This window comes from Nicotiana attenuata, chromosome 1 (genome assembly GCF_001879085.1).
Source record: "Nicotiana attenuata strain UT chromosome 1, NIATTr2, whole genome shotgun sequence".
Classification (NCBI taxonomy): domain Eukaryota; kingdom Viridiplantae; phylum Streptophyta; class Magnoliopsida; order Solanales; family Solanaceae; genus Nicotiana; species Nicotiana attenuata.
The window spans coordinates 36,889,560-36,911,586 of record NC_031989.1 but is presented as its reverse complement, the minus strand read 5'-3'; the positions used below and the strand labels follow the sequence as shown (position 1 = coordinate 36,911,586).

General features: G+C 36.7%; 1 protein-coding gene across 5 annotated transcripts; it reads left to right on the top strand.

Annotated features, from left to right (window-relative positions):
- On the top strand, positions 1,329-21,572 carry LOC109224736 (transcription factor IIIB 70 kDa subunit-like). 5 transcript variants are annotated; one of them, XM_019389263.1, is made up of 20 exons: positions 1,331-1,468; positions 2,341-2,411; positions 2,564-2,645; positions 4,300-4,375; positions 5,233-5,318; positions 5,391-5,467; positions 6,606-6,662; positions 8,209-8,321; positions 12,201-12,280; positions 12,743-12,829; positions 13,373-13,453; positions 14,650-14,817; positions 14,896-15,060; positions 15,995-16,067; positions 16,167-16,288; positions 16,727-16,807; positions 17,112-17,249; positions 18,425-18,514; positions 20,082-20,135; positions 21,081-21,572. In XM_019389263.1, the coding sequence occupies exons 2-20, from the start codon at positions 2,353-2,355 to the stop codon at positions 21,267-21,269; spliced, it is 1,878 nt and encodes a 625-aa protein (XP_019244808.1). In that variant the 5' UTR covers positions 1,331-1,468; positions 2,341-2,352; the 3' UTR covers positions 21,270-21,572. The 5 variants fall into 5 exon arrangements, with proteins under 5 accessions (XP_019244827.1, XP_019244820.1, XP_019244808.1 ...); XM_019389267.1 differs by having other exon boundaries at positions 1,331-1,472; XM_019389262.1 differs by having other exon boundaries at positions 1,332-1,452.

Genomic DNA, 22,027 nt, shown 5'->3' with positions numbered 1-22,027 from the left:
TTGCTACATTGTCTCGTTTCATCTTATTGTGCCGAGGGTCCATCGTAAAACAGCCTCTCTACTCCTACGGAGTAGGGATAAGATCTGCGTATACATCCCCTTAGTCCCCACTTGTGAGATTTCACTGGTTGTTATTGTTGTTGTAGTGGTAGTATAGAACATCTCTTTCTTTTCTTCTTTATATACTATTTTTCACTTGCTAACTACATTACTAAAAGTTGTCTTAAGAACCCCAGAGCTTATTTTAATAATATATAACATATGTTGATCGAACACTTTCAGGTTGTTAGTCAAATACTAGATTATTGAAAAAGAGTAACTTTGGAAGCTATATTCCACTCCTTGAATAATTCAACCAACTTAAGAATTTGTACGCGATGATTGATAAGTCCATTGGTTTCATTAAGAGAGTATTTTCACCTTCACTTTGCCTCATGAGAGGGAGTTGCGATATCAACCCTACTTGAGGGAGAAAGGAAGAAGAGTGAGAACGCACATACTAGTTAGGCAAAAATGAATGTAAGATTTGAAAACGAGACCCCTTGATCTCTGGCGTTAATGTTAAACATTTCGTGTAACGTGATTAACATTGTGCAAAAAATGAGACCACATATGCGTCAATTTATTTGTTTATTCGTAATACAAGGCTAATTTTTCCGACTTTTGCTTGTCAGTATTTTATAAGTGTTGCTTGAAAAAATTGTAATGCTTCATAATTGATAATATTTTCATGCCTAAAACTAAGTTAACTGTAACCAGGTTTACGTTTTTAATAGAAAAGTGCTCGAGAAAAGAAGAAAATCTTTACCTTAAGATACTGAAATCTAACATATCAAATAAGTTGAGAGACTGCAAATATGGAAAATTAGTACTCATTTAGAAAATATAATTATTTATAAATAAGATTGAGCGTCCACTCACGGTGGAGAATATTCTATTAACATTTTCTTGAAATATAAAAATTATTTTTCTTTTTAAGAGAAAAGTTAATAAAAGGTGGAAATTTGTGCAATATGATCATTATTCCAACTTAGTGATTAATTGAATTATATATTATATAAATTTTCTATCAATTGATAACTTAATTTTAATCGAACTTTACAATTTTTTAATTATACACACCGACACCCAACACAAGTGTGCGCCAAATTAAATAAATAAGTTTCTTTTGTGTAGTATCATAATTCATAGCAAAGAGTAAACTAGAGAGTGGATTGAGCAAATAGGAAATTCGACCCGCCTAAAGACCGTTATTTTTTTTGATTTGCACCGGGTGTCCGAGTCTCTTAGAACCATTAATTCAGCTTTTACCCCGTCGCCTAAAGAACGTTATTTGTATAGTCCCCCTAAAAACGGAGGAATTGAGGAAGTGGTCATAAAATTGCTAAAACCCTAAGCTTTCTCTCTCACACCCATAGCGAGGAAAAGTAACCATCTCAGAATTCTATCAAGGTACCTTTGAATTGTTGTAGGTACCTGTATAAACTTAATCCTCTTTTTTTTAGGTTTTTTTTTATACCTCGTTGGATTCTTATGGAACTTGTAGTGGATGAACTAATAATTACCTCTCCTTGATATCTTGTCACTGATAATTTACTCCTTTTTTTAAAATCTCAGTTTTTTTTTCCTTTCATTTCTTGCCCAGGAAAATTTCTTTTTTCTCCCACAATTCACAATAAGTTACAGAAGTTCCACTGAGTGGTCATGTTGTTCTGGACTCTGAATTTATTAAAAGATATGAAGTGCTCTTAATAATTGTAAACTTGGATCTTTAGGTACCTCATTGGATGGTTATGGAATTTGCAGTGTAAAATGAATTAATAATAGTTAGCTGCCTTGACGTTTCGTCATTTGATCTCGTTCTTTTAAGTCGACTGGATGTTGATAAAACAGCCATGTTTAATCCATTCCCTAATGAGTGCCACGGAGATTTGTCAATCTACATTTTTGACTCTGATTCAAGTGTAACTAACGTACTAACGAATTAGGAAGGTTTAAATCAGATGAGTTAGGATTGTCAACTACCAGCATGTAGCTGATTGTTACAAATAAAGAATTCCTATCCACCCTCATATCAGAGCTAACAAGCTCTCACTTTTGTACTTTTGCTATTATGCATCTACTTGATGCCATTTATAATACCACTTACTTCATCAAAAAGAATTCCTATCCACCTTCGCGTCCATTGAATAAATTCACAATTTCTTGTTTTTAATAAAAACTAATCATTCTGCGTGGAATTCCTTTGCTAAATATGCATGAAGCTGATCATTATAGTTAGAATTCTATGGCGACTTTCAACAAATTTTACAAGGTGATGTATTCTGTGAGTTGATTCAGGTTACTTCGAGCATGGTTTGGTGTGGTTATTGTGCAGAGAACAGGCAATCCAACAATGTGGATGGTAAAATGTGAGTCTTCGTCTCCTACGGTGTTGTTCTTTCTTCTTCTTTATAATACTGTCGTTCATTTCATTGTATATGTAAATAGTTCATTCATTCTAAGATGCTTCATTTGTATATATATGTTTCGTTCTAAGATACTTCATTCTGTTACATTACAGATGTTGTTCCTTCTGTGGAAGAGTTCTTGATGAAGATAATTTTTCAAGTGAGCCCACTTTTGTTAAGAATGCTGCTGGACAGGTTAGTTCTTTGTTTCATATTCTTTCTCGATGCATATGGGGTTGATATATCTTAGACACAGTTCGTTTTTGTCCCCTTCAGATTCAATCCTATCTAGTTTGGGAGGTGTGCTTAATCTGGCTTTATGCCATTATTATTAATTGTTAAAAAGGATTTCTCAAGGTGCAGTGGGAGCAGCACTAAGAAAGTTAAGAAAATTTCATTTTAAAAAATGAGGAACATGTGATTGCTGATAACTTTTTTTTTTTTTTATAAGTATGTCATTGCTGAAAACTTGCTGGGTTGTTATCGTCAGATGCCTAGCATATCTAAAGGTATGACCTAGCGGTCAATAAGTGGGTCAAAACCATGGGATACTAGGGTCCAAATCCCAACAGAGATAAAATACCCTAGATGATTTGTTCCCATCTGCCTAAGTCTTGGTGGGCAAAGTTACTCGGTACTTGTGCGGGTGGGAGGTAACATGTGCCCGGTGAAATAGTCGAGGTGCGTGCAAGTTGGTCAGATACCATCATTATAAAAGCAAATACCTTAAAGATCAAATGATCTGAAAGTATGTGTGAGACTCTAGAAATTAGACAATACAAGAAACCTGTTTTCCTCACTCCTGACAATAAAATAAAGAAATCTAGTTTCTTCACTGCCTTTATTACATACATCTGGCAAGCTATACAATTTGATTCCCGAAAACAGAACCAAAACTAGGGTAAATTTGAAGAAAATAGCATACCTTATCTAGGAAATCAATTCTTTACTTATCTACAACTTGAGAATAAAAAAAGAAATTCACACTTTACAAGCTATACATAACTATTCCACAGAATTTCTCATAATTTAGAGATATTTTTATATTTTTGAATTATTTTTAGCCGGATCCCCCCACCCGTATCTATACTAGGATCCGTATCCCCCGAATATTAGAATTTACATCATGAAGGATCCGACCTCTAGACCCGCACCCGGTCGGACACCCACACCGTGTCCGAGCAACTTAGCTGGCAAGTTTATATGTTTACTCAACTGTTTAAATATGCTTACTTCTGTTGTTGAAAAGTTGTACCTCATTATGCGGTTGGTGGAACTTGAAGAAAATACACGTGATAGGAACATGTTTTGTATAGAGTTCTTTAATAACAGGATCGTGATGTGAGAAGGGATGGACAGCCTTGTATAAAAGGCCAATCTCCTCCTCATGAGGTTGGGTTTGAGTTACCAAGAGAGCAAAGTGGAAAAACCACTATTTGGTTTTTTGGTAGGAAGTTTTGTTATGGGGTTAAAATATCCGAAAAAAAGATTAAGAAAAACTCTGATGTCTAAAATGCTTCAGTGGAGAGAAAAATGGACTCCCATCCCAAACGTGTGTTTTGGGGGAAGGTGGAGAAGTTGGAAGAGGGAATAGAAGCTAGTTGTATAACACCACGATGCCTGTATGTTTTAGTGTGAAAAATGACCTCCTTGCATGTAATATTGATGTAGTTCCTTACTTTCATCAACTATTCCATTTTTTCTAATTCAAATATACATACCCAATTGAGGAGATACATAGTACTAAAATGAAAACAAGGAAAAGGAGCAGTTATATCATATATGTGGTGACTTGTAAGCTACATTTTTCAATTTGTATACCATCAAGTCTAACTTAAACCATTTGCAGAGCCAATTGTCAGGGAACTTTGTGAGGACGGTCAAAAGTGATTATTCAGCTTCACGTGAAAGAACACTTAACGAAGGTATTCATGTACCTCTAATTCTTGTTTCCTCACACTGACTTTATACTCGGTCTACCTATTTGTTTGGTACTTTGATTTCTATCTTTCTTTTTCCAGCTGAATGATTAACAAGCTCTTTGCTTCTATTAGGGAAATGAGAAAATTTGGTTCTCGATTTTCAACAGAAGTTGTGTCTTTCTACACTACATTTGCATCTGCTTTGCATCAAAGTTGGTCTACATAACTTATATCGTAAATGTTATATTCATGGTTTAGTTGGTATTTTTGTCTAATGTGAGATTTTGAATTTTAGTTTCTTGAAATACGGGTGATTGTGCTGTCCATTTCCAATATAGGCATTCTGGTGTAACAATTTTTGTAAGTCTTGCAGTAGAGAAACACTCTAATTTTGTCTCAAAATCAACTAACTGCACAGCTCAACAACTTTTCATCTATTTATCAAGTTAATGCTAAATAACCTTTCATCTACAAGATAAGTTCCAGGAAATGTACCTACCCAAACATTTATGTGGAGGATATATTAATATTCCGTGGTCAAAGGTCCTTGTTTCTGATCATCTTTAAGGTTCAGAGATGAGCCCCAAATGATAATTTTGAAAGAATATGTGAATAGTAAGTGTTTTGTTCTTGTTGATTGGTGGCAACACTGTCCTGGTATACTGATATGTCAAGAAAGAGGTTTTGTTAATGGGACCTGCACTTAGAGTTGCTAATTTATGTAGCTATTCTAGCAATACACTGACAAGGTTTGTTGTATAGATTAATCTGGTTAGTATGATTTGCGGAACACTATACTTAGAGGTGCATAAGTTATGTAGTTTTTGCTGATACATTTATTTGTTTCCCCCTTCCTGCAGCATATAGTGATATAGAGGGTATGGCTTATGCATTAGGAATTGATGGTGGTGATTCAATAGCTCGTCCAGCTTTGGCCTTCTATACGGTATGATTCATTATGCTTAGATTATACCTTACTAGCATATATATCATTCTATGGCTGAATCTGTAACTTCAGATAGCAGTTGAGAGGAATTTCACAAGGGGGCGTAGGAAAGAGCAAGTTGAGGCTGCGTGTCTTTACATTGCATGCAGGTGAGAGATTGTGTTTTATGATATTCTTTTTCAACATATCTTTTGTTCCCTAAGGGAAAAAAGAAGTGGGAAAATTGAGTTTTTTTGTTTGTTTTACAATAAGTATCATTAATTGTTTGAATATAATTTATAACAAATAAAAATGACTGAAAGTTAAGTAACCTAGCCATTCATTTTGACAGTGTTCCAGATCTGCACATTGAAATACTCTTTTGTCTTTTGAAGTGTTTAGCTTTCTTGAGCTATAGAATCAGATGTCGTTCTCTTTTATTTTTTGTGTTTTTGTTTGAAATTGAGGTTTTGGACACTAAAAAAGCGTGCCGGACTGGCTTAATCAGTTGATAAAAAGAAAGGTGGAAGACAAAAAGGAGACCAAGTTATCATTATGTCTCCCAATTTACCTGCGCTTTAAGTTTGCATAGTTACACTTGTATAGTTGAAAAAATAACATCTGCATACTAGAGAAAGTGGAATTATTTTTGCTTTATGATATTTGTTATATCTACTTTCCTTATCGTAGTATTACCGCTTTAATATCTAGTTGTTTGGGGCAGTAAAATACTGTTAAATTTGGTAAGGCACCTGTCTGAATTTATGAAAATTTGAAGGAACACAATTAGCTAATATCAGTTCTATGTTGTCTGCATACAATTATGTATTCTGTGTACTTAACCAAGAAAATTTATGCTCAAGTGTTGACCTGAATCCTGTGCTGATAGTACCTAATTGTTAATAGGGAAAATGACACTGTACCTTAAAATAATAGCCGAAAAAATGTATATTTTGTTTTGTATATATATACATTTTGTATGTTATATACAAATTTTATACACTTTTTCGGCTACCGAATGTAAATAGTTTCTAGCGCGAGCTAAAAGTGTAAGAAGCCCTAATTAATAAGGTGGCTAAGTAAAAGAACTGATACTTTATAAAGCTTGACCTGGTTAATAGTGCATGAAACTATCAACTATATTATGCAGCATGGAAGGATGCCAAAGCAACAAAGTTGTCGTTAGTACGTAGATAGAAAGAGTAACAAAGGACAGTATCATTTTGATTCAATCTTTTATTGTAATTTTTCTTGGCCCATGCTACTTTCTAGTGACGAAGTGGGGTTTCTTTATGTTTATTCTTGCAGGGAGAACAAAAAGCCATTCCTACTCATTGACTTTTCTGAGTACTTGAGGATAAATGTGTACGTAAGCTTCGCTTTCTTTTGATATCACACTTTGGATCAATAATCTTGAGCAAGAACTTAATGGTTGCCCTTTTGGCTAGCAATTCTTATTATCGTGTTCAGTATTATGATATTCTATTTACCCCTTAGCTCCTTCTTGTCTATATTGTGAACTAGATCTCATGTGTGAGTCATGTGCAGTCAGAGTAAATTACACAAATCTTGCTTCATGTTGAGCTAGACATTAAAGTAGTCTTACTTTCTCAAAAAAGAAAAAGAAACTAAAGCAGCCTTATGTGAAGTATATTCAGTCTTGGGTTTGAGAAAGATAAAGGAGCTTAATATCTTCTTTTTAGTGGGAAGAAAATATAGGACAGCAGTGGAATTGGCTTTTGAGGAAGTTACTGAGTTATATGCTTTACTACCGGTCTACTCTTGATTAATCTTCAGTTTGACTGAAGAGAATATCTTCTTTGGTTATATTAGGCTTTTGTATTTGAGGACTGTTTTTCTTCTGCTGCAGTTAGGGATGGCAATGGGGCGGGGCAGGGCGGGGCGGAGCGGAGCAGGGCGGGTCAACATAAAAACAAATTCAGTTTTTTGCGGGTGTGGTGCGGGTACGGGTTAAGATTTAATATTTTCAAATCAGTACAACTTTTCAGCTATCGATCACTAATACTCAACCAAGAAATATTTGTTTTCCAGTTTTGGACTTATAATTCTGTTCTCTTATGAATTGGATTATTGTGTGTCAAATTGATTTAGTTTTTTGAATTGATTCATAGTAGACGTCTATTCAGTTGGTTGTAAATATCAATGCTTCTGCTAATTGCATCACTGGGAAGAAAAACTTGTTTTATATTTTATTTACTGCTCTAAAGTCTCTCTTTTAACTATATAGTTAATTTGTTTTAAGCTAAGTTCATGTATATGGTCTCATTACATTGTACAATCTGAATTATATATTAGAATGGCATACTAATAGCATTTGGTAGGATTTATAGGTATTCCCAAGTTATGGCTATTCAAAATATAACTTCCTTGGTTTGCCACTGGATTCTGATGGAAACTTTTACATTAGCAATGACATATATAAACATAATTGAAAAGACAAAAATAAAAATAAGACAAATTGGGAAGGAAAAAAAAAAAAGAAGAGGAAAATTTTGCGGGGCGGATAATGCGGGCGTGGATGCGGGTGAAAATGCAATGCGGGTCGGGTCGGGGCGGTTTGAAATTTTGCGGGTTAAGGTAGAACCCGCCCCGCACCACTTGCCATCTCTACTTGCAGTGTCTCTTCTCTCTATTTCAATAAGTTTCCTTTACCTATCAGAAAAATCTAGGTGACCCTTTGCACATTAATGACTTCACAAATTGTTAATCTTTATTGGCCAATTTTGGAGGTTTTCTTACAAATCTAGAACAGTATCCTAAGTCCTATTGTCTTTTGGTCATACATGAAAGGTTATACCTACAGTTGGACAATTGGGAAAACAATTACCTAATATCTATCTTTATTATGGTAATTGAAGCCTGTTCAACCTGTTTTCTTATTAAAATGCAGGTATATTTTAGGGGCTGTGTTCTTACAGCTTTGCAAGCTTCTAAGCCTTGAAAATCACCCAATTGTTCAAAAACCTGTGGATCCTAGCCTTTTCATTCATCGATTCACTGATCGTAAGTATTTATCAAGATTTGATTTGCTGATTAGCTTTAATCTTGCTTCTTTCTTGACCACCTTGTCCCAGGTACTAACTTTATGGTGGAGTTTGTATATATTTTTTCAATTTCCCCTTTGGTTTCCTGATTACGTTTCGGATTGAAAAGTTCAAGGATCTTGATTCATAAGGATTTTATTCTGCAAGCATGATATTGTGCCCATCGTTCTGGGCCTCTGGCAAGTTAATTCAATATGGATGCTTATTGGATGGATCCTGGTTGCATCTTTTTCTTCCTCTCATCTTTGAGCCAACTTTGTAGCATCATTTATATATCAGAATCTCTTTCTATTAAATAGAAGAGCAAAAAGATTTTAGAATAGCACTAATAGGTTCTAGATCGGTATAGCGAGGAGCGCTGAATGGAAAACGCATCACTAGTTGATATGTGGGCGAGAAATGCACTTTAATGCAGTTGAGGTTTATCGTTTGGCCTTGGAAAGCCTTGCTGATCTTCCGCAAACCATCACAGAAGCATCCAGGATACTGTCCTTTAGCACTTTGGTGGGGAAACCAGTTCTGTTCATGTCACCTTCTGCAAAACCTCTTCTCTGTTAGATGACTCATTTGTTGCTGGCTCCTGCTGTAGACTAGAGCTATTTGTGTTGTGGTCTGGGCAGAGTTAGCATCATTAATTCATATAAAAAAATTAGTGCTTCTTGTTGGTAGACTCAAATCAAACCCATACTAATAAAGATTATAACCATGAAGACATTCGGTTTTAGGCTTCTTAGATGTGTGGGGTTTCATAATTGGTATGGCCTGTATGGAAAATTAATGGGTTTTATGTCAGAGTTGGTAAGAGTACATCGTAATGTTCTTAACTATTTGTTGTGAGATCAGTAATGTCTTAGGAGAATATACATATTCACAAGATTGAGGCCAATACCCCTTAATAATTACTAATAGTTAAACAATTAGGAGTTGTTTAATTTAGAAATTAGTTATGCAGAGATTGTAATGCAAAATTACTTTTATTGGGCGCTTGATTCTTTGTACCAAAAATGGGATATACGGTAAAATTTAAAATATGAGTTTATTTTTCAAACTTAATAAAATTGAAACTTGAAAGGGTGTTACGATGGGTTTGAGGAAATGATAAAGGGTAGTTTTCTTTTCGGTGTTTAATCCATGTATTAATTATCCATGTAGTGTATTTCATGTTATATTAGGTACAACATGATACACCAATTGGTGTATCCTAGGATTGGCTATGCAGGATTTAAATATAAACCAAACACCGGATAACATATATCAAAATTTACACCAAGATTACTTCTCTAATACATCAAATGAAACGAGTCCTTGGATTATCTCACCAAGGTACACAAAAATAACAGCATATCTCCAAATGGAAGAGAATACAACAGCACAACTCAGTAATATCCCATTAGTGGGGTTTGGGGAGGGTAGAATGTACGCAAACCTTACCCCTACCCCGGAAGGGTAGAGAGGCTGTTACCGGAATACCCTCGGCTCAACAGAAGAGACAATAATATCAGAAAAGAATAAAAAAATAGATCTGTAACAACAAAAGAAACCAGAAAATAATAACAGCGTCGTAAGAAACAGCAAATAAGTGGAATGGCAATAACACAATACTATGCAAAACAAAAAAAATAAATAGATAGTGTGAGCACAACATAAACTGCTAGCATTCCTAGACAAAACTATATCAGACTATCCGGTACAAAGAGGGAAAAACGTTCGACTACCCCCTAGTCTACAACCCTAATGCTCGACCTCCACACGTTCTTATCAAGAGCGATGTCCTCGAAAATGTGAAGCCACGCCATGTCCTGCCTGATCATCTCGCCCCAATACTTCTTAGGCCGCCCTCTACCTCTTCTCGTACCTGCCAAATCCAACCACTCACACCTCCTAACCAAGGCATCTAGGCTTCTCCTCCGCACGTGCCCGAACCATCTAAGGCTCGATTCCCGCATCTTGTCGTCCGTGGGAGCAACGCCCACCCTCTCCCGAATATCTTCATTCCTAATCTTATCCAGTCTAGTATGCCCGCACATCCATCTCAACGTCCTCTTTTCGGCTATTTTCATCTTCTGGATATGTGAATTCTTGACTGGCCAATACTCAGCCCCATACAACATAGCCGGTCTAACCACCGCTCTGTAGAACTTACCTGTAAGTTTCGGTGGCACATTCTTGTCACACAGGACTCCAGACGCTAACCACCATTTCATCCGTCCCACCCCAATACGGTGCGTGACATCCTTGTCGATCTCCCCATCTCCTTGGATAATTGACCCTAGGTACTTGAAACTTTCTCTCTTGGGGAATAAAAAAATAAAATTATGAGAAATAGAGAACTAATGCCTGAAAACCTATGGCAAGTGAAGACATGATGTTTGACTATGTATTTCCCTTGAGAAATGTTCGAATAAAGCTCATCCACACGATGTTACCAATCATAGTATGTGATCTTGGGGCTCGACTTTGAGTTACGGTGTTCTAATACTTCATATTTGAGATAGATAGGAGGACTTTTAAGGAATAAAGGAGTTAATTAAAGAATGAGAGTCGATTCTGCCAATTAGAAAATTTGCACATGATTAGCGTAAAAGATGATGCACAATCTTGGGCGTTAGGCGTGCGTGGGGTGTAGAGTCGAGCACTTGTGCCGGGAGCTTGAGAGACAAGCACCTCCCACGTGTGAGCGCAAGTCCTGGATGAGTACCAGATTGCTGTTTAAAACTGATTGTGAGTTGGAAAGAACTCTGCAGCTGAATCCTTTGAAAATTTCTCAAAATCCTCGGTATCCAGATTTACTTCAGTGGACAGCTTCGAGTAAAATATTATGCTACATTTCTCTATCTTTTATAGGTGGTCAAAGAAACTACACATATGGAATTTTATCTGGAGAACTAGAGTATGATACAAGGTTGCTTGTTTTACCTGTTTGGCAGCTTCTGAGGCTAGTTTAACACAAAATAACCCGCAATAACGAGTTTATGTCATGTACAACATATGTTATATTTGCCAAAGGAGAAAGGAGACAACAGTCACTTATTCTTACTCTTGCTCTATAACTTCTAAGCTTTGGACTAGGTTTTTGAACATTTTGGAGTAGTATGGGCTCTGTCAAATGCTACAAGGGATATTCTCAACTGCTGATCAAGGAAGGGGCTGAACAAAGATGTCAAGAGACTATGGAGACCATTCAGCTTGACTTTGATAGCCAAAGATCTCAGGGAAAGGCTGAATCTTATTCTTAGACTTGATCGATATTTTTGCTAGCCTGTTGGCGTAGGTTAGAATATGTAAATGATGTAGACACATTCATAGATGTTTTCTGATCAGCTGACTCACTCTTAGATTTTATTAGTTCTTACAATTTAATGGAGGACTTGAAGGTAGTCAGTTGCATAATTCTCAGCACCATCTTAGTGCTGTTTTTGCATCAATAAAATCTACGTATTTCTTTTCTTATTAAGGAAAAAAGGAAGAAACACAAGGTTGGAGCTTTGACATGAGGTATAGCAAGATATCAAAAATAAGGACGAGCCAAACCTCATTTTATCTCTCTTTTTTATCTTTGATGTGGTATGTTGTTGAATGCGTAAAGTACATGTTAGCTCATTTTTTCCTCCACAGTAGTGGGTGGTTCCTGGTTTTATTGGTATGTGCAGAAGACCCGTTCCATCCCGAAATTTATTTGTTGTACCTGCTGGGCATCTGTGCAATTAACCTTACTTACTATGTTGCCTTTAGCTCTACGATTTCCTTTCCTTTCACTCTTTGTTTTTATACTTTCAGCAATATAAGATTTCTGTTAGCTTCCGCAGTTCACCAGTGAAGACTATCATCTATAATGTAGGTTTATTTGGGGGAAGGAAGCCAAATATTTCTAGAACTGCACTTCACATTGTGGCCAGCATGAAGCGAGATTGGATGCAGGTTGTATCATTTTTCTGTGGGTACAATTTATGTGGTCGAAAGTTACTGGATTATTGTTGAGGAACTAGATATTTGATTGTCCCACTTTAGTTGAGAGAATAGGATGTCTTATATGATCTTGGGCAATCTTCACCTCATAAAAGTTAAGCTTTTAGGGTTAGAGTTAGGTCCAATGTCCATTTTCTTGTCATGGTATCAGAGCCAGACACATCTCTATTGGTTTACCTAGTGTTGGGCCTACGTTGTCCATGCTCCAGTTAACTAGGTTTGGGTGTGCTGGGAGGGGTTTAGGTTGTCCCGCATTAGTTGAGACTTGATAGAGTGGTCTGTTGTCCCTTATATGGTCCTAGGCAATTCTCACCTCACAGCTAGCATTTGGGGTTGAGTTGGACCTAAGGTTCATTTTCTTATCAAAGATAAAAATCACCTACATTTTTGCTCTAATCTATAAATGTTCTATAGACAGGGAGAAAGCCGAGTGGGGTATGTGGAGCTGCACTGTACATCTCTGCTCTTTCATATGGACTGAGTTGTACTAAATCAGAAATTGTAAGTGGTCTTTCTAGATTTTCTTAATTTTGATGGAAATTTCAGATTTACTTATTAAAACAATTGGATTTCTTGCACTCAATGGTGTGTCTAGTGGTCAATGAAGTGGATTGAGAACCATGAGGTCTCGGGTTCAAACTCCACCAGAGGCAAAAACACTAGGTTCCATCTATCCAAGCCACGGTACCTGTGTTGGTGGGAGATAGCAGGTACACCTTGTAGTCGGGTGCGCACAGGATGGCTCGGACCCGATGGTTATAAAAAAATCAGATTTCTTTATAGACGGGCTCATGTTGTAATCTTCTTATTGCTTTGAGAAACTCTTAAGTGTTGTAGCTAGTTTTCAAGGACTACTTGTTCTTGGTCACGAAGTTTGGACTTTTTCTTTTCATTGGACTTGACAACTATTCTCGTTCTACTTTCTCGACTTATTTCATGTTCAAGCCTATATAGCACTAACACCGGCACTAGTTGCCGACTCCCTAATTTATTCTACAAGGAATATTTCCTTTTTAACTTTTTCTTTGTTCTTTTGGTCAACAGATCAAAGTCGTGCGCATTTGTGAAGCAACATTGACAAAGCGTTTGATTGAATTCGAAAACACAGAATCTGGAAGCTTAACGGTATGTACAATCAAGGATGGTAGGATGGACATTGCTAATACTTCAATATTCACAACTTGAAAAGCTTCATGTGCATGTATTTAGTTATGTGCGCAATTTTGGTGGGATGGGGACCAGCTATTAAAGTAAAATCTTGAAAAGCAGTTTAGTACAGTGAGGTGCTTACTCCTGTAATGCTCAAATTTCGTTTTATCTTTCAGTTGGATATATTGTGAATACTGAAAAACATAATTAGGAAAAACAGGCATCTCAAAGGAAGAACAAGCATAATGGAGTTTGGGTTCTTATCTTAAGTTGGTATGATAAGGTGTATAACGTAATTTGTTACCAATGCTGAAACCAATATTGTAAATCTTGTGTTGTGCATATACAATCACGTACGAAGAGAAGCGTGCTGACGTTATTGGGTGAGAGATTGACAATTTTGCCTCTACTAATGAATATTTATGTTTCTTAATGCTCTTCATAAGAAAATCCTCTATTTACAAAGGAGAGCAAATAAAATCATCTAGTGTGCAACCCTCAGGGGTTGGCCTGGTGGCAATTGACTTGAGCCTTGGGGTATGCTCCCTTTCAAGGTCTCAAGTTCGAAACCCACTGGGTGCAAACAATTTCTGAGGGCCATCGGACTGGGTAAAACCTGAATTAACCGTGGTGCACTTGCGGGAAACTCCTTGCCGAGGGCCTGTGCACCCCCGGAATTAGTCGGGGCTCATAGAGACTCGGACACCCGGTGCAAATCAAAAAAAAAAAAATCATCTAGTGTGCTTGCTGTCATCAGATTTTGCTATGCCATGAAGCCAACCACTGGCTGCACTCTGGAGAAGATATTAATTTCATCTGCCTTTGGCTTCTTGCTTCTTTTCTCTTTTTCCTCTTCTTGTTCTACTAGTGGGGGTCTTAAAAGAACTCACCTATGGGCTGGGCACCTCAGGCTTCGAGGCATTTTGATGCTCACGTCATGGAGAAATCGTCACCAGTGATGTGCTACTTTTTATGATCCTGATGTGCTTGATGTTGTATTTTTATTTGCAGTTCAAACAAATTTGCCTGGGATCTAAAAAGTTTTAACTCCATCCTTTTTTCTTGACACATTATAGTTGGAGTTTGATGCAAGCTGCCTCTGTTGTGATGGCGTGTTAGCCAAAAATTTCTTTTCTGAGTTTCATAGTATTACTTGAATTACTTGCAACCAGATTGATGAGTTCAATACAAGGGCTGAGGAGCTTGAGAAAGAAGAGAGGCTGACCGTGCAACTTTATTCGGCGTCGAAAGGATCTGGGATCACAGAAGTGCTATGTGAACACAAGAAAAGCGTTGAGCTGCCCTTTGCCCATGGTCTTTGTGAAAGTTGTTATACTGATGTAATTACTTGCTACCCTGACCTTTAAAACTTTAGTAATACTGCCAAATCATATATAAAATCATGACTGTGTTTGCAGTTTGTAAAACTTTCAGGTGGGCTTGATGGAGGTTCTGAACCTCCAGCCTTCCAACGCGCTGAGAGGGAAAGATTAATGGCAAAAGAAGCTGCTGAAGAAAATGCTGAGGATCCAAATATTCCTATGTCCAATCAGGTGGAGAACAATGATGGCGAGTATCTGGAGGTACTCATTGGAGCTGTTACTTATCCAAAGCATTATTACCTTGTAGTTGGGAAGTAGAATCTTGTGCTTTCAAGAAAGCTTTTGACTGCTGCAGAAGACACAGCTCAGGTTTTAAAAGAATTCCAGATGGAAGAATAAATTTGAAAGAAAAGAATAGGCATCTATAAGAAAATAAGTGGTAGGGAGAAGAGGATCTCTTCTTACACACTAGATTTTCTTGGGATCGACTTCTAAATTATGGGCGTGCTAAAAAGAGCTTAAAAGCACATCCTGCAGAAAGATAAAAATTGTGTGTTTCTTACAGCATCTCCTAATAGTTTTCTAATCCATCCTTTCCACCTCTTAAGGGACAATGAAGGTTCATTCCCTGTCAGTCACATGTATGGTGATGATCTACTTTTTGTTAAACTAAATTTTATCTTCTTTATAATCATTGTTCATTTGAGTGATCTTTGACATAATACTCAAGACTGAAATGAGTTTCAATTTAAAAAAAAAACAAGTAACCCGGAGATAAGCTGCTGCACATGAATGAGTGAACTGTATGATTGTTGCATAAAAACCTGCAAGAGCTACTTTATAATTACTAACTAATGTGGACGTTTGTGCTTTGGCAAAAGATCCTTTCAATGGACTCATAATACTTTCCTTTGTTTCCGGATTTCTGAAGATACTAAGAATGTAATAGACTTCTAAACATCTCATTACCCAATTATAGAATCCAAATTCTTAGTTTTAGATGATATTTTGAAGAAGTATCCACCATTTACTGCGATTTCTTTTTGAGCAGTCTTTCCTTAGGCAACACCATACTGCCACTAGTACCAAATTCTTGAATTTAGTTGGTATTTACTGGAAATATGCCGGCCTTTTCTTGCTTTCTGAATAGTGCATTATTTATATTTTCTCTTTTTTTCTTTTGGTTGATGATAAGCCTGAAAAGGGAGGGAGCACCCTGAGTGTGACTGGAAGTAAATATTTGCAGATATCAGGGTCTGAGATAATAGGTAAATGTTTATTTTCTTCGAGAGCTAAAATTTTGGAGAGACTTAGTCCTGAGTCCTGGATCAGGACTAGAGAATAAGTCACTTTTCTCTCAATTGCAGGGGCACTATCAGTGGCTAAAACTGATGATAATGCGACTCCTGATACATTACATGGCTTGGATGGTATGGGTCCTGATGATCATGACGAATCAGAGAACTTTTCCGATATCGATGATGCAGAGGTGTGCTACTCCACTGGTTACTGATCCCTAAGTGCTTTCATAAGAAAACTATGTCAGTCTAGATGCAAATGCTGTGATTTTGTCTTTGTTTTGTTATTTCGTCGGATTTCATCCTGCCAGACCTCATCGCGTGATACTTAGCAAATCGGTAGGATACTACCTGACCCTGCTTTCATGCTTTGCTTAGAAAGCATCATTCTGTTATATGGAAACTAACATGTAATAGATTCTGGAAAGTAAGTAATTGCACGTTAAAGACTGTTTTATAGCAGTTTGTTAGTGAATATATGAGAACTATTCTGCTTCAATGGAATGCGCTGCAACTTTTTCTATGAATTGCAGTTTACTTGGCATGGAATTAGTTGTACATTTATGGGCATGTATTTCCTGGTTCACTAACTTGTCATGGCTATTACGTTATACCTGCATTGCTGTCAGGTTGATGGTTATCTTCACAATGAGGAGGAGAGGCGTTTTAAGGAGATCATTTGGGTAAAGATGAACCGAGAATATCTTGAGGTGAATTAGTTTATCTTCTGTATGATTCACCATGTAAAATCAGTATGTAAATCGCAAGGTCTTATACTGGTCTTAGGATTTATAAATACATTAAGAATATCTTGAGGTGGATTTTTGGTGATTCGTTGGTCTGTTCTACTAAAGTGATTGCGGCTAAATGATAAGTCCTTTGGTTTACTTTTGCTCCCTTTTGGTCCATCTTTACAGTGATCTTTCTTATCACATAACAAAGTAGTCTGCACTCTCTTCCTTATCTGCCTCTCCCTTTCTTCTTATGAGTGAGCTTGCCGATCAATATTTATAGGAACAAGCGGCTAAGCAAGCGGCTGAATTAGCAGCAAAGAACGATAAGGAGTTCAATTTAGCTAACTGTTCGGAGGATGTGCAAGCTGCACAGGAGCTTGCGGCTGCTGCTGCTGCTGCTGTTGCAAAATCAAGAAAGGTATTACTCTGAACTTATCTCGAGTTTGGTACCTGGTGAAAATTAATTCTCAGAGTTTTCTTTTTTTTTTTTTTAATTTTATTCCCTCCCTCCAAGAGCTCCCCACCTTGCTCTTGGGGTGACTCGAACTCACAACCTATTGGTTGGAAGTGAAGGGTGCTCACCACTTGAGCAACCCACTCTCAGAGTTCCAAGTTGAGGAACTAAGAAACTATAGAGAAGGGCAACTTTGCTGATGTCGACGGTTATTAAGAATTTGATTAACATATGCAAACTCAGAAAATATTTGAAACACATCTTGCATTTTCTGCTATGTTTCTAAGAACTCAAGGCTTGGGTACATTGATCTAAAGTTAGACAAAAGCATTCAGCTTCCTGGGACGTCAGACTTTTGAGATTTTTTCCAATATTCTTGCATGAGAATAATGGATATTTCTAGTTTCTTAGTAAGTTCGTGAATGTTAATTGCCAATTTTCTGTGTTTTGATCTTTTGTTAGTGATGCACATTTCTGTAATATAAAAGGAATGGCAAGAATGATCTGTGGTTGTGATATTTCTCGTCTTTTAAATAAAAAAGTTATTTTATTTTTTTAAATAAATAAAATCATTTATTGCACTAAGATGGTACTAAAAATTTACATTTCCATCTGCAGGGTTGGCCTTCACAAATGTCTAGCCAAGTGTCTCTTAACATCCTATTTACACCTAAAGCATAAAAAAAATATCAAAGGAACTCCTAGTCCTCCATAATAAGTTTCCAATTCCTTCAAATAGTCATCTGTTCCTCTCTAAAAATCATCCAAAATACACACAGTGGGGCGATCTTCCACACGCCTTTACTTCTCTTCCCAATACCGCTGATCTTCCAACTAGTTAGGTCTTCTCTTATTAGATCTTATCAAATACCAATTCTACAATTGAAGGACGAGTAAATAAAACTACACAAGCCGGTCAAAGTAGGTGGGATCTGTGTCTTGCCCCATCCACTCTGCTTAAACTTACAACACCAACTGACTACTACATGTTCTCTTTTAACTTGCCAAAAGAACAGCACATGCATGTGACCTATCAAAAAAATTAAGAATAGCACAGCATGTGACATTTCTATACATGGTACTTGCTCTAGAAGCCTCCTGGAATTAGCTTACACTTTGCTTAATGCTATCATCTGCAGGAAAAACAACAGAAAAGGGCTGCAGAACTGAAAAATTCTGGTCCTGCTCAAACTGCTGCAGAAGCAACGAAGCAAATGTTAACTAGAAAGGTGCGTATATAGAGGCAAAGGAAGTTACAATATTTGGTGCAGAAATCTCTGCATTCTGGAGTTCCTTACCTTTTCCTTGAGTGTTCTCCAAAAACTATAGTATCTTCGTTGTTATCTGAAACCATGCAAGTTTGTCACTCACTGTTGCTCTATGTTTAGCCTCTATAATATGGTTATATTCACCAGGACAAGTGAGAAAGACGAGCTTTAGTGTTTAAGGAACATACCTTTTGTTCGTTTGATTCACAAAAATTCCAAATGTTTCTTGGTATCTTTTATTAATTTGTATGGATATGCAGTTTCAGATTGTAGTTTTTTTACCTTAAATGTAATTTCTCGGTTTAAATATAAGGAAAATCACACACCATACTAGAGACATGCAATGCTAACGAGAAGCACTCTTAAACACTTAGTGTTGGAATGAAATGAGCCTGCATAGAGCGGAATGATTACAGACGGTTCGTATAGTCGACCTCGACTAGTTTGGGATCATGTTATAGTTGATTGATTGTTTCTTATCTTCCTCTACTCATTTTCTTGCTTGTTCATTTCTTCTAGGCAATGCTTTGTCTCCTCCAACTGTAATGAAGAAAGTATCTGATTGAGATTCTTTAACTTCTTTTCGTCGTCTCTTTCCATTGATTCTGAAATAGGAGGAAAGAATTATAGGATGTACAAGCACGGTAGCATAGACAATGAGAAATATCTGATGCTGTGAGTCACAGGATTCTGCTTTCAGGTGATACGGTTACTGCAGCTTATATATGGTTAGGGAAGTTGGAAACTTTTTCTTCAAATGACCATTAACTTTCAAGATAAGATAGAAAATGCATCGAAAAGATGGCTGAAAAGAAAGGTACTTACATAAGAATTAGCAATTCTAGACATACTAGGGATTTTCTTCCATATCGGTTCAATGCTTATGCATGGCTTGATCTTTTCTTCAAATGAACATTAACTTTCAAGATAAAATAAAAAATGTATCGGAAAAAATGGGTCAAAAGAAAGGTACTTCCAGAAGAAACAGCGATTCTAGACATACTAGGGATTTTGTTCACATTGGTTGTAGGCTTGCATAGCTTGAGAGTTTGGGTTGTTGGGAATACAGGGTCAAGCACTTTGGGGATGCTTGCAAGTGAGTATCTTTTGGTATTTCTTGAGTTTGTAGTTTGCTGTAATCACTCCATTTGCTATTACAAATTTAGACATCTTAATAAGGTATAAGTTTCCTGGACTTAAGCTTTGCTGATATCGCAGATTTGCAGCATGTTCCAGTTTTTTGTTGTTGTTGAGTGTTTGTTTTGCTCAATTTCAACACTTCTGTCACGTTTGGCCTAAATTTGGAGATTTTTTAGGGATTGCAAATGAGCTTGCAAGTCCACGTATATGTAATTACGTGAAGCTCACAGAAAAGATCTAGTTTCTTCCCACCGGTCTCAACATTTATTTTCCTCTTTGTTATATGTTTGTATTGCATGGTATATCTTCCTTTTTGTATGAGACAAAATTCATCAGATTTATCGGTTGTTTTGTTTGCATCTTATGTTGCTTTATGTCATGTATGCAGAGGCTGAGCTCTAAGATCAACTATGATGTGCTAGAGAAGCTTTTTGATGAGTCTGTATGTGCTTCTCCCTATCCAAAATTTCTTGAGAATTCCATTATACCTTCTGTTACTTTTAATTTTTACTCGGATGTCAATTCCTTTGGCAGACTACTGTTTTCTTCATTCAAAGAATCTTCAGTTTTGACCTTAATTAAAAAATATAAACCAAATCTTTGGTGTTTGGGTTGGATGGAGATAGCTGGTGTTTGAGACACTACTATACATAATATTGGATATTTAAGAAATAGTAACAAAAAATAAATTGTGCTGCATCAAAAAATTGTAGAAATCTCGCCCCAAGGCTTTGTTTTGGTGATAAGACCGCAGCTTGTGGTGTGTGGGTTAGACGCACATCACGGGTTCAAATCCTACCGCAGGCAGAAGCTTGGTATTTAAGTGGAAAAGGTTAAAGGAGTAGGTCCACTATCGAACCTTGTGCCAGTAGCCTTTTGTAGATTTCTCGGTAATCAAGTTCTTTTATTTTTTTTATTTTTTTGGGTAGAATTCTCCATCGTTTTTGTTTCTGCTGCTGCTCATTTCATGACTACTGGGAGTTGCATGTGAGAAACTCTGCTGTTACACTCACAATTTTTGTATCCCGAGATATAGATTGTTCAGTTCTTCTTACGAAAGCTGAGTTGTAGTTTCTTTAAAAGGAGAAAGATATAGTTTATCTGTGGATCCGATCTTAGTTCAGCTTCTGGATTTTCGTATTATTTAAAAAAAGATGTGTAACCAACATATATGTCTATCGGCTGAAAAGCTGGAAGAGAAATAATATACTTTAAAATCACTCCAATTCCTGGTAGGAAGCAGAACTAGATGAGAAGTCCTGAAGCACTCTGAACTTTTGTAGTTGCAGGATGTGCGTGTGTTCATATAAAGGGCAAATTACACAAATGGTTTGTTGCTGTCGTCTCCATAAATACGTTTTAACTCATGCTCATTTTATTTATGCAGGCAAAACTTGAGAACCCAAAGAAAAGTCGAAATGTGGATGATTCAATGGATAATAACATGGTAAAGAGCAGCAAAATTGATCCGGAAGTAGATGAGACTTACGAAGAAGCATTTGGCGAGGATGTACATTATGATGAGGATGTTGGAGGATATGACTATGATCAACACTATGATGATGATGAATATTGAACTAATCTGCATTCCATATGGCTGGTTTCCCTATAGAAGTGGAGGATATAAGCTATCAGATACCACATTTTCCTTCACTTGTATATTAGGATTGTTAGTCCTGATAGCTAATTGCATTTCAAGCTATTTTGTTTTAGTTATCATTGATTATTTTATTTCCTGGGAACAACTTCCCATCTCTGGAATGGTAAAAGTGTGTGTCAGTTTTACTAGTAGATCTACGCTCGAGTAGCGGAAATAGATCATTCAAGGTGGACAAAGTTTTATATAATTTAAACAAGAAAGTTGGGACCCTCTTCGTTATTCCTGTGTCCACCATTGAATTCGGAATGCGCGGTTATATTTTGAGTTTTTAACACAAATCGTCCCTCAATTATTAGGATAAGTCTAATATGGTCCTTCAAACATACACGAGCAAATTTAGTCTTTTCAGTTATATAAAAAATAGAACATTTTTGGTATTTGTTAACAGATATCCTGTTAGTTAAGCTAATGGATTTTTCACGTCAAATACAGAACACTGCTGACATTAATATATACAGCAGAGTCTATGCCTCTCAATTCCCATCTGTTGTTTTTGCATATGTTGCAAGTACTTGCTGTAGACCAGTCATAGAGGATTACAGGATCCATCAGGACAGGATTAATATCTGCAAACTGCTTTGTAAAAATATATAAAAGCCACAAACAAGATATTAAATTACTACCCTCTTGTTTAACTGCTCCAAGCTACTTCTGCAAAGGTACTCTCTTCACAA

Excerpts from the sequence above, each read along its gene's own strand:
- LOC109224736 (XM_019389263.1), top strand. The coding sequence starts at position 2,353 with ATGGTTTGGTGTGGTTATTGTGCAGAGAACAGGCAATCCAACAATGTG. Across the intron at positions 14,818-14,895 it reads GTGAAAGTTGTTATACTGAT|TTTGTAAAACTTTCAGGTGG; the intron begins GTAATTACTTGC and ends CTGTGTTTGCAG. Across the intron at positions 16,808-17,111 it reads TGAACCGAGAATATCTTGAG|GAACAAGCGGCTAAGCAAGC; the intron begins GTGAATTAGTTT and ends CAATATTTATAG.